The sequence below is a fragment of the Culicoides brevitarsis genome, chromosome 3 (assembly GCF_036172545.1).
Source record: "Culicoides brevitarsis isolate CSIRO-B50_1 chromosome 3, AGI_CSIRO_Cbre_v1, whole genome shotgun sequence".
Classification (NCBI taxonomy): Eukaryota; Metazoa; Arthropoda; class Insecta; order Diptera; family Ceratopogonidae; genus Culicoides; species Culicoides brevitarsis.
This window is the reverse complement of record NC_087087.1, coordinates 20,356,873-20,369,946: the sequence shown is the minus strand read 5'-3', so window position 1 is coordinate 20,369,946 and position 13,074 is coordinate 20,356,873. Positions and strand designations below refer to the sequence as shown.

General features: G+C 27.3%; 1 protein-coding gene across 1 annotated transcript in view; it reads left to right on the top strand.

Annotated features, from left to right (window-relative positions):
- Positions 1-7,264: 7,264 nt before the first annotated feature.
- The window catches only part of LOC134833247 (headcase protein), a 47,932-nt gene continuing 42,122 nt past the window's right edge, over positions 7,265-13,074 (top strand). Inside the window, exon 1 of the mRNA XM_063847506.1 lies at positions 7,265-8,148. Within this exon, the coding sequence (XP_063703576.1) occupies positions 7,355-8,148 (794 nt within the window). The 5' untranslated portion in view covers positions 7,265-7,354. The remainder of the gene's footprint in view (positions 8,149-13,074) is intronic.

Here is a 13,074-nt window from a genome sequence, read left to right as displayed (position 1 = left end):
CGCTTACTGAGGAAGCCTACGATTTTACAGTATGAAGTACAATAGAACTCATTAGAGACCACGGTGCGAGCCATACTAGACTAGGTCTAGTAAACCCTACCCTACCCTAGCAAAAATTTTCATAAATTCAATACTATTTGTGACAGCTTTCAATAAAATAATGTCAATCATCAAAAATCGCCAAAAATTGTTCACCAAATCATGTTATGAAACATTTGGCTTTTTTCACAACTCTCAACTTCTTGCCTCCTTGAATTTTTTTAAAAAGTTTGCAGGTAATAGTTTAGGGTGGTAATGTGAAACATTTTTTGAATTTGTATTTATGAATTAAAACTAAGAATTTTTTATTGCAAATTTTGCAGTTAGATTGTACGTCTTTTGTCACATAAAAATAATAATAATTTTCTATAATTTTTGCTAATTAAGTACCACCTAGTTAGGCATCAACCCTTTTTGTTAGTTATCGATTTTTTTTTTTGAAGCAGAGACAAAATTCCATACACATGATTTTTACTTGACTTTAAAACATGGATGTTGTATACCTGCGTACCACATTTGAATAGGTTGCACCAGGAGTAGTGAAAAAAAAAATAGGTAATGATAATAAAGAATTTATAAAATATCATTCAATAAATCGAGTTTTGCTGTTTGTTTGCATAAACATAAAAAATGTTTGTCTTTCTAAAAACTTACAATTTTAACATTCCCAGTATGGACAGTTTGAAATTAATTTTGTCGGGTTTTTGTTGAGTATATCTATAATATGTTCCATACAACATAATGTATATTTGTATGTTTTTGTCCTTGAAAATATTCTACTGCAGTATTATTTCATATTATACGTACCATATCCAATGCATCAATTTTATTTCAAAGTGTTGGAACATGTTACGATGAGGAGTTTAGCAGACACTAGGTAGGTACTGTCAAACAAGTTTGACTGCACAACCATCCGCACGTCCGTCTCCAATCTAAATTTATTTAAATATTTATATACAGTCTGTTCCCGATTCATTCCCGTTTTTGTTTTCATATATGTAGGAACTCTTGCTTTCAATATTCGCAATGTGTAGGACACGCAAAACACATACAAAGAAAAATATTATGTCGCATTCCCGATGCCCCTGTAAAGAACCATGACTTTGAAATCGTTTTGTAGCAATACGATGCATCATATAGGTACGAAAAGTGTTATATAAGCTTTGCCAAACAGTTCGTTTCAAAACTGGAATTCTATGGCTGCCGGCTTATTATATAAAGTTGTTAGTGTTAGTTAATTTGAATTACATAATATATATGAGAATATGTATTTGTGTTCCATTTGGATGAATTGAAGAGTTATAAAAATACTTCGAAACTGATATTAGTTATATAATAATCGTGCAAAAAACTATGTTTGATATTTGATGCTTACATTTTGAATGAAATTTTTTTGAGTATTGTATCTGTTCGGCGATTTCTTCTATAGTAAAGAAACTTAAATAAATAGGAAAGTAAATATTTATTGAGAAAATAGCTCCTTTGTAATTATTTTTTTATTGTTGTTATTGTTGAAGACTTCAAGAACAGAAAATCTATTGTCATAAGAAAATAAATTTTATTGGATTATTTTATTGTTTTACTTTGAATCCATTAAGACGCTGTATTATATAATATTACACATAAATCTGTAGATCGAAAATATCGACGCAGACACTTGACTTTCAGATTTCCTCTAGACACATTTATTTATTTGTTCTTTTGTTGTTGCAATTCTACATAATGTGCGTACACAAAAACAGAATTATATTACCGGAGTTGCAACATAAAAGAACAAGTATGTAATTCTTATATGGCTCTGTGGTAAAAGAATAAACATTTTTTACAAATGCATAAATTCTATGGCAACAGACGTTAGCAACAATAATTCTTCGGTTTGATAATTTTATAGGGCTTTTTTGAGCTGACTTATATAAAAATACAATTTGTTAAATCATTTATGAGCATGCCCAAAATATAATTAGACGCTTTTAGGATATGTATTTGAATAAAAGTGTTAAAAAAAGCAAAGGAGGAGTCAAAAATATTTTCCAATTTTTTTTTCAAGTTAAACACAAAATTTATTTATATTTGGTCATAAAATAACATTTTGTTTTTCAAAAGGTTTGACCTACAAAATCTCTAAATGTAAATATAAGATGGATTTAAAGTGACAAAATGATTTCTCGCGTTTTTTTTATAAAACAACCAATTTATTTAATATAAATTTTCATTTAAATACGCAAAAAAGTATTTATAATATTATGTTGTTTGTGTATAATATCCATTGTTTAAATATTCGACTTTTGTCTCGATCAAAAATAAATGAAATATATTTAGAACGAACCTACTATGCTATTTTTTTTTATTCGTAGAAAAAAGGACAGGTCTTCGCCATTTTATATTTGAATAAAAAAAAAATAATTTTTTCCATGACCAAATTTTGTAAAAAAAGAGAGTAGAGGTTTGAACGAACAACTTGACTGCATGTTTCAATTTACACTTTTTATAGGGTTCTAATTAGAGCGAGATTCTAACAAAAATTTTCAGGTTTTAAAAATACTTAAGTTTTTTCACAGAATTTTCACAGGATAATAATTAATGAGACAGAACCATCTCTAGTAATTCAAACTTCACAATGCATTGCACATGGATAGACAAAGGACTAAAAGTATATATATATTTATATGTACTTTTAATATTTTATCAAATTTAAAAAAATATGAACAATAAAATGTATTTTCTATACACCTAGTCAAGTATTAATGCTTTTTTTCAAGCTGTTTCTATTTTACAGAAAAGTTAAAGTAGCGAGCTTAAATAAAATTCTATTAAAACTAAAAGTTATATCAATGTACGTGTTAAAATAATTATTGAAAATATAATAATTATTATATTTATATTATAATAATTTGATGTTATCAAATAGTCAAATAAATGTTGTACCACAAAGGAGATCTGTTATTCTAAAGGTCAAATTTTTAACAGACAGATTAAGATTATGGAAATACATGTTTCATAAATATTATTAATACATGTATGCGCTATCATTTTAATGAAAGATTTTCATTTTCAGGTCATAAATTTAAATATAAAAGAAAAAAGTCAAGTCTTCACGCATTAATCTACTAAGACAACTAAATTTCTAAAAAAAACGATATTAATAAAAATAAAAGGGGGACATTTAAATTTTTCTAAAACGCCAAGATGTACAAAAATTAAGTGAAACATATGGTTCACATTGAAATGTTAATTTTTTTTTTTTTTTTTGAAACAAATACTACATTGGGGTCAAACACTTTATATTGCAGGAACCTGCATATATTGCATGACTTTTTTATCGTATATAAATAATCACTTTTTTGCTGTTCGATTATATTTTAGTCTATTTATAGTTAAAAGGATCAATCAATAGTTTTTTTTTGGTTATTTCAAAAATAATTAAAATTGAATACCTTTGTATTGCAAGGGTATGGTACAATTTTCGTAAATGCTTTGGATTTCATAGACCTCTAGCATTAGGAAGCAAAAATACATAGTATCGAGCAGCACAAAAAAGTACAAATTTCTATAGAATTGACAAAATTGAACTTTTTTAACACAAAATTTAAAAAATTAATTACTAAAAATCTTCACACCCCAATATGCTTTATATTTTTTTGTAAAAATTTAAAACCAACCGGTAATCTGTTTTTTAGAAAAGTAAAAATTATTTTAAAATTTTAAAACAAAAATATATTTCCTTACAATTTAGAAGTTTTAAATAAATTAGTAAATAGAAAATTAAAAATAATTATGACAAACATAGTATATACAAATTATATACAAAGTCAATTTATTAATGCACACACTTCATTTGCGCGTCTATCCTTTCAAATGAGAAACGCAAGTAATTTGCGTTTTTGTCGTATTGCATTTTATTTTTAGAATATCTGTACGCTATTATTAGCGTGTCATTGTATGATATAGCAACATGTCTATAATGTATAATGATTATTATTACTATATTCATACAAGTTGTTCATGACCATCAAAATGAAATGAAAAGTGTATTTTACTGTTTTTGCGTTTGTGTAAGTGCGATACTCTCATGTTTCTTCTCTCAAAATGAAATAGAAAATCACGAAAGAATATATATTAGTCTCTTTTTAACGTGTTTTATTTTGTATTGAAAAGGATTCACGTGAAAAAGGATGGAAGGGGAAGTAGTCTTTCGCTACGTTTTCTCAATAGTATAGAACATCGCTGATGTGAACGACATTTGTTGTATGTAGTCATGAGGATACACATTTTTCGATTCCTCTTTCCGCGTCCTTTTTGTTTCCGATTCCTTGTCCCTCTTCCCTCTTCCGCTTTTCCTGGAACACGCATATAAAAAAAGGAGAGAAGATAAATCGAATTTTCCATGTGTACATTTTTTGATGGAAGTTTTGAGGAATGGTGCAATGTTTGTAGATATTATGGGATTAAAAAAGGGAAAGAACATAGTAGTGAAAGAAAAATAACCATTGGGAAATCACACTTAGGTGTACAGTATTTGACAGTGTGTCTTTCTAAATTAAGGCTTATGATGATTATTGAGTTTTATCAGAACTATAAGATTCATGATTGTGCCAGGTTTTCTCTATGCAATGAAAAAAAAAATGTTTGGCTAGACGATGAAAATATATACTTTATGAAAGTTGGTATCAGTTAAGGTTAAAGTTTTATTATTATAATTTGAAGTTAGGTTTTTTAAATTTTATTGAACATGTTTTAATTTAAAAATATAATATTCGAAAGTTTAACAAATTCAAATATGTGATTATATACATTTACAGAAAATATAATTATAATTGTTAAGTTCTATGTCGTTTTTTCGTCTTTTTATAAATCTAAAAATATCTGACTAAAAGTTTTATTTTCTTTTTTGTATTTCATCATAATAATATGTATACCTCATACATGATTTTTTTTGTAATTGAAAGAGTCGTGCATAAAATATACTGCAGTAGTATTATTGTTTTTATAAAATATGTTATGATATACTGATTTAGATATTATAATATTTTAGCAAAATTGATTTTTAAGCTTGTGAATTGATTATTTAGACTATCACAAGAAGGTGTACTATTATGGACATCATTGAATTGCATTGCAATGCATCGATGACAATGAAATGTAACATGGGTGTGGTAGAGCGTTCGTTTTGCATATTTGTAAAGATGGTTTTAGGCATTATGACATTATTTGAGTAGGTAATCTTTAGAAACAAAAGTTTATAAAATATATCATTCGAATATAAGTTAAAATAATTAGCCCGTGGCTATGTTTCAAAGAGGTTCAAATGTGGTAAAAATACAAATTTTCACAAAATTAAAGTAATAAAATTTTCTTCCTTTGACCGTGAACATAATTCAACCAGGCACATTATGTATTGACTTATGTACAACTGCATATTGTCGGCGAAAATGATAGTGAAAACCAAGGTCTGGCATTGGATCAAAGCGTCGCGACGCTAATACTTTCTGTATGCATTTATATGCAACGCATGCGCCGCTACTTTTGTGCTTGAAAAAAAAAATGCATTTAAGTACATATATATATTTTATTTTTGTTTCTGGAAAACAGAAGGTATTATGAGTAGAATATATATAATCGATAACTAGAACCGAGTTTAATACGAATAGAACAATGACTTTTAAGGTATATGTATAAATGTTCATTTTTTGCAAGAACGGTAAATGCTAGGTAGAGACATTATCATTTGAACGCACTGGAAATATTGAAAGTGAAAATCAAACAAAAAGCTTCATATAAATGTTGTGTGTTGTAGACAAAACATATAGTAAATACAGCAAAAGTCTGGTATCTAGTCTGGAGAAATCGCATTTATGTGGTTTCCCCCACCAAAATTGTCTTGCAATATATGCAATGTATTGCAACATCATGATGATGCGCGACACCGAGTTTTCCGTCTTGCCATGTAAATGAAAACGCATTTGTCTATGAATTTTCTTGCCTTTCGTTTTCATCCAATCACTTTTCAGGGACACTTTCCCCTTCGTTTATTTCATGCACGAGACACTCGTGTTTTTCCGCATAGAGATACTCAGACGTGTCGTACCGATATAGTACCGGCAAAGATTCCGAACACGATCTCAAATCGAAATTTTGTCGGCAGAAATACATGAGGTAGTATAGCATACATATGTATGAAAATTTTCATGTTCAATGTTGTTCCATCACTTACATTTTCTATGTAGATATACGCGTTTTTTGCACATTATATGTTCAAACGCGGCACATCGACACGCTCGTTTTGTTCTTTTTGGATGTTTTCTACTGAATCAGTAATGTAGTAGTATATGTTGTGTTGTCGCTGGTATTTCGTTTCAGTTTCGTTTTCGCTTTCAACAGAAACAGACCTACAATCGATTCTATTTAACACGCTCCCTGCTGCGTACATTTCTATAGTGGTGTGTTATATAGGTAGTTTTTTATAACATCACAAAAGTAATATTTATCGAACCAAAATAAAATATTACTATTTAAATATAATTTTTTTAACGAAGAAGTAAAAGTGCAAAGAAAAGACAGAAATATTCTCTATGTCTAACTTTAACCAAAAGCTATTTACCAACATATTTGAACACAATATATTCAAGCATGTCAAACGTTAAAGTGACAAACAAAAAACTTTGTATATCGTATCAACAACATTTTTTTCAATAAGATTCTAATTAGATACTCAAGTGAAAGTGATTAGAACAGCAGTATTCAGAACAATCCATTTATGGTGAAATAAATAACGGGACATAAAAAATATTTTGTAATTATTTTGAAATTTGAAAAAAAAAAAAAAAAAATTCAAAAAACATTTTTCTAATACATTAAAAAAATAAGAATAGTAATTTTGTAGAGTGTAAAACACGAAAGACTGGAGACGACACTTCCAATATAAATAATGCTCAATTGTGACTTATTTTGTCCGAGCTATTACAACAAGAAAATAATTTAGAGACAAATCCATAAATGACGAATATAAAAAGTATTTTACAGATATATGTGTTTGTAGATTTTTATACGTGAATTATTATTGTATTTAAAATATTTCGCTTAAACATTCTAATAATCTTTAAAGATAAGAGGTTGCGAATTTTTAATGAAAATCATTCATTAAAACATTTTTCTCAAAAAGATTTATAAATGAAAGAATTAACAAAAAAGTGAAATATAGTATTAAATTCTAAGGAAGACATCGAAACATAAAACCACTCAGGGAAAAATTACCTTCATACCAACGTTTTACTAAAGAAAATTAAACATAAATCTGGATACGTTAAATCCATCGCTGATGGCTCCACGTCGAAATAATAGTGGTCCTTCATCCATTGACGTTCAAAATTTGTTAGGAATTGATTCAAATACTCTTCTGATAGAACGATTTACAACAAACCAAGACTTTATAGAACCAAATATGACACGTTGCTGCATTCCCAACACCGAATGTTTGAAGTCTATCGACTTTGGACTTATCAATCTCGATGACTTGAGTGACTGTGTCCGAGTTGTTTGTAATAATGAGTCCTGTCAAGCTGGCAATTATATGCATCGTGAATGTTTTGATGCTTGGGAATCGCGTATTTTAAACCATCTTAAAACAAATGGTCGTGCCAGATCTTGGTCAGATAAACAAAGACAACAGAATTTGTGGACTAAAAAGGGATACGAACTTGTCTATAAAATTTGCAGTTGTCGATGCGGACGTGGACACCTAAAAAAGGATCTAGATTGGGCTCCTCCACAAACGAACGGTTTGATTGAACGATACGATGATGAGGCAAATAAGAAGAAGAAGAAAAAGAATAAGAACCAGAAGTCAGTTCTTGGACTAAATGTCAATCAAAATAGTCAACAAGTACAGAAAATGACGGGACTGGAATTGAACACACTTTTGGAGAATACATCTCGTGGTCGTTCCAATAGTTTGTCATCCAGTAATGGGTCTTCTTCTCCCCCAATGACGTCATCGGAGCAAAGCATTTCTCCAATACATTCTGGATTGAATCCGATTTCAAATCAGGTTGATGCAAATAATAGACCCTTGACACCTAGGACAATAACCGAAATCTACTCAGATCGTGTTCGGTAAGTTAGTTTATTTCTTAAATTATTTCTTTTTGCTTATTTATGTAAATTTAATGTACTTTAATAAATAAAATAAAACAAAATAAAAAAAGTTGAAAATTTTATCAAAATTGACCATTTTTTGGTCTTTTTCAATGTTTTTTCAAGGAATTTTCAAAATTTTTTCAATTGTTAAAAATTTTTGTATTATAAAACCAAATTTAACATGAATTTTCCTCTCTAAAAATATTTTCAAACAAATTATTTTTCAAAATTTTTTGACAGTTATTTTTATGATTTTTTTTTTACCTTTAACTTGAAATACATTGAGATCAATTTTAAATAAATATTCAAATCAAATAAAAACAAATAAAATATTCATTAAGGATCAAAATTTGTTAAAATTTTGTCATTTTGTGTGAAAATATTTCAAAACTTTTTTTATTTTGCCCCCCTCATTTTGAAAAAAATCTTTTGGGACAAAAATATCGAAAAAAATTTGGAGCGGAAAACATAATTTTAAGTAGCACTAAGCACAAACATTTAAGTGCGTCACCACAATAAATATGACGCTTTCGGTGTATAAATACCAATTTCTTTATTTAATTAATTTTTTATTTAATCTTGTTGAAAATATGATGACATCATCAAGATTTAATTGTTTTTCCCTAACAACCATACAATAATATAATAATCAACAAAAATAAAACAAAGTATTTCATCATCATAGCTTTTTGTCAAATAAAAATCTAAGCTGTAAATACTTTAAATCGCCGAAAAAATTCGCTGATCCAATTTCTTGAATAATAATTTATTGGCAATTTTATGTTACATAATTTTCATATGTATCTTTTATGCAGTACATTATTAAAGAAGATATTTTTTGTTATTCAAGGAGAACCAAGCAATAAAAAAATCAACGAAAGAAACCAGTATTCAATACGTACATATATCTGTTGACATATAAAGCAAATGCATAGGATACATCAGAATTGTTGTATCAATAAAAGAGGTAGAATTGAGAAAATGAAGAAGTAACACAGTTTGTTAATATATGTATATAAATATATATTAAAGTGAGCATATAAAACTCGTTTGGAATGTATGAAAATTTTGGTTCTGTTTTTAAATTTTTTATACATACCATAATAATATGGACATATAATATAATAGCGTGCTTACACACACACATATTTAAAAACTTATTTAATTCATCTTGCAAAATTCTAAAAATACGCACGAAAAAGATTTTGACAGTGTATTGTATCGTACTTAAACAAACCGTGTGTCGCATCAAAATGAGAACAAGAAAAACTGGATGAGTGCATTCTTGTACAGAAAAAAACATGTCCTTGAAATTCTGCACAAAAGTAGTGCTTCATTACAATTATTATACATGTAATACAAGTTCATTTATTTGCATAATATGTATGAAACCTAGTGTAGGATTTTAATAATAAATGGTTTGCGAAATATGTTAAAGTAAATATGGCTGTGCAATGTCTGAATTCCATTTTATTGATGATGAAAGCAGAAGTACACAGAACACAAGGCTATAAAGTAAAACTATACAGTACATTATATATTTAAATCTATTTATATTTATATTTAACGACATAATCATGTTTTTTTTATATATATATTTCAAGGACCACTTTTATATTTATAAAATATTTATTTTAATTTTTTCTTTAAAAATTAATTGTCATAATTATACACCATACAACAATTTTTGTAACAAAAAAAGGAAATTTTTTCAAAAAAAAAGCTTTACTGCTTTAGTGCAATTTATTTGTCTTTCAAATTTTGTTTTTATTTCATTTTATATTTTAAGTGAAATAAACTAGTGACAGAAACCAGACATTCCAAAAACTTCATTCGAATCTGAAAAAATGTATTTTAAAAGTGAAGTACAAGTTTAATAAATAATATGTATTAGAAAGAAAAAGCCGAACACTATTTTTATAATTTTTTTCCACTTATATCAAATGTTTATCTTTAATTGATTAAATCGGGAATATTCATAATATTAAAATTTACTTTTGGGTAATTTTAATTGATAATTCAAAGGACATTTTGATACTCGAGTTTTAATGTATGAAGCTCGTGCAATGTTGAGTATATAATATCGAAACTCGTTAATGTATACATCAACCGAATGACCTAATGGATTTATAAAACACAAAAATAAACACATGGCGAATTTATTTGACCTTGAATTTTAATTCAATTTGATCTTTGTATAAATATATTCACATGTGAATGAAGTTGAAATAAAGTTTTGAGAAAATTAAACCAAAAGAATCAAAATGTTATTTTCAAAGAAATACTACACTATCATTTATTTTCGATACACTATATCATCCTGTTTTTTTACCAAAAGCTCTTTTCTTAGTTTTTAATTGTAATTATGATTAAATAAACAAATCTGTAAGCTTTGATTTTAGTAACAAGAATTAGTTATCCAACCTGACTTGCAAGGATCAAAACACGACAATAATACATAAAAATGAGGTCATATTCGTGACGTTAAACAAAGTAAAAACTTTTACACCAATGTCATAAATTGTGTATTTGAGAGCAGAAATCAAACGTGATATGAATCGTGATCCTTAACATGATATTGTCGAGTGAATCTTACACTTTTTTGGTTCAACCTATACCAAAAAAAAAAATCGATAAAATCGCGCGATAAAAAATAAATCGCAAAAATTAAAAACGTTAAGTAATTCACGTTTAAAGACTAAAGTTATTCGTAAACTCTGTGCGCTTTTATTGAAACATGCAACATAGCATGTGATGTACAACTGTTACGCTCTAATTATAACACATTTGATAAATTCTCGAAATGGCTAGGCAGATGATCAATTCCCTGCATATTAAAACAAAATTTAAGATATATTTTGTATGACGTTTATTATTTTTACCTTGCCACTATTATTAATTATTCACCCTTATTTATTCCCTGTATGGAACATTAATTGCCCTTGATATATTCATACCAGACAAAACTCTCATATCATCATGGAATCTGATTCTACCAGTATACATACTTTCGAATGGTTAAATAAATTGCTTATATACAATGTACGTATGTAAGTATGTATATAATTGTCTGAAGTGGTAATTTGTTTTAATCAGGTAAGCTATAGTTGTGCGAATTTTATTTTATTATAGCTCAGTTGTGTCTGTATTAACGTGATGTCAGGTGTATCCATAAATGTATTCTTTGTGTATAATTTTATGGTCTCGTGCACATTAAAAAATAAATAAAAAACCTCATGAAATAAGTGCTTTGTTCTTTGAAAGTATTGTTCTATCCAATGAGCTGATTTTAAAAAAAAGTTGTCTCTCTTTTCGAGGGATTATAGGAACAGAATACAATTTTATAGTTTTTAGAATATTCCTCAAAATTATTTTTTTAAGGAATCGGCACACAAAAACGTGTAGTTACAACATTTTATATTTCGGTGTCCTTGTATTATATTTATTGTTTGTAAGGGTTTCAATATATTCGACAATGATATATTAAGTCACTTTTTATATCCACATTTGATCTGCTTTATATACTTTAATATATTTCTACGATGGATACATAGATGGCTCCACCGCAGATCCTAAGATCCTATTGTGTTTTACAATTAAAGTAATGATCAGAAAATCTTTTGTTTCTGAAAGACCTCAAAAAATACAAAAAAATAACAATGAAAAGAAGCTTCGATTAATTAAAATTCATAGCCTCAAGGGTGCACTTTAAAACAAATTATTTTCATAAAAATGTATGCAAAAATTCGTTATAAATAAAGATAAGTATGAGACTAATATAAGTCATGCAATATATAGGACCGCAATGCAGCAGATAATTGAAATAAATTATTTTTTATGGAAATGTATGGTTAAAATATAACGAAATAAATTAAATAGTACGCAATTTATTTGGGAGTGACTTAAAACATTTTGGCATAATTACAGTTCTCAAAGACATTCGTGATAACATAAAAAAATATATTCATGAATAGATCAAAAAAAATCGTCTTTTTGTCATTATTGTTTTTATTAGTAAAATTTATTTCCATGACAGGATGACAGGAAGTGCACATTAGATAAATATGCTCCCTTTTGTCATTTTATTTTTTAAGAGAAAAAAACTGTCACACCTCTAATTATATATTATTTTTTCAATTTAATTCAATTCAATTAAAATGCAAATAAGAATATCTAACAATAGCATTGAAGTATATCAAACGCGAATTTTTTTCAATTATTCTTTTGAATGAATAAAAATTGTTTTGTTTAGTTTAATGCTTCGGGTTGCATTTTTTTAGAAGTGATAACACCATAAAAAAAGCTCAAACATCAAAGAAATTAAAAATCAAATTTTACAGATCAAAAACAGATAAAAACTTTAAATCGCTTTTTCTTAGTTTGTTAAAAAGTAACCCCATTTTTTAATTTACATATTTAAATGTTTTCGACAGGCATAAGATTAATTTTTCTGTGCAACTTGTTGTATTATTACTGGATTCGATTCTAATTAAAATTTTATTTATAAATTACGAATGGAACTAATTCTTGTGAATTTTATAAAATAAGAACAAAATTTAAAAAAGTTGATATTATTAAAATAATAAATACATATACAAAAAAAAATACGAACACATCTGAATAAAAATTACTCATTGATCAATTCGAGTATACAAATTTGTTGTTAGGTAATGTGAAGAAACAGCAAACACACTTATACTGCGAATGAAGATATTACGTGTTTAACCTTGACATTGGTCGTTTTGTGTGTTTCTATTTTTGTACAGTTGTGTGCTTATCTTCGTAAAAAATTTGAATAATGCTAAGTATATAGGTACATACGTATACTTAAACACAGTATAATTTTTGGTTAATAAATTATTTTATTCTTATTTAACGTTTTAATAACCTTGAACTAATTTC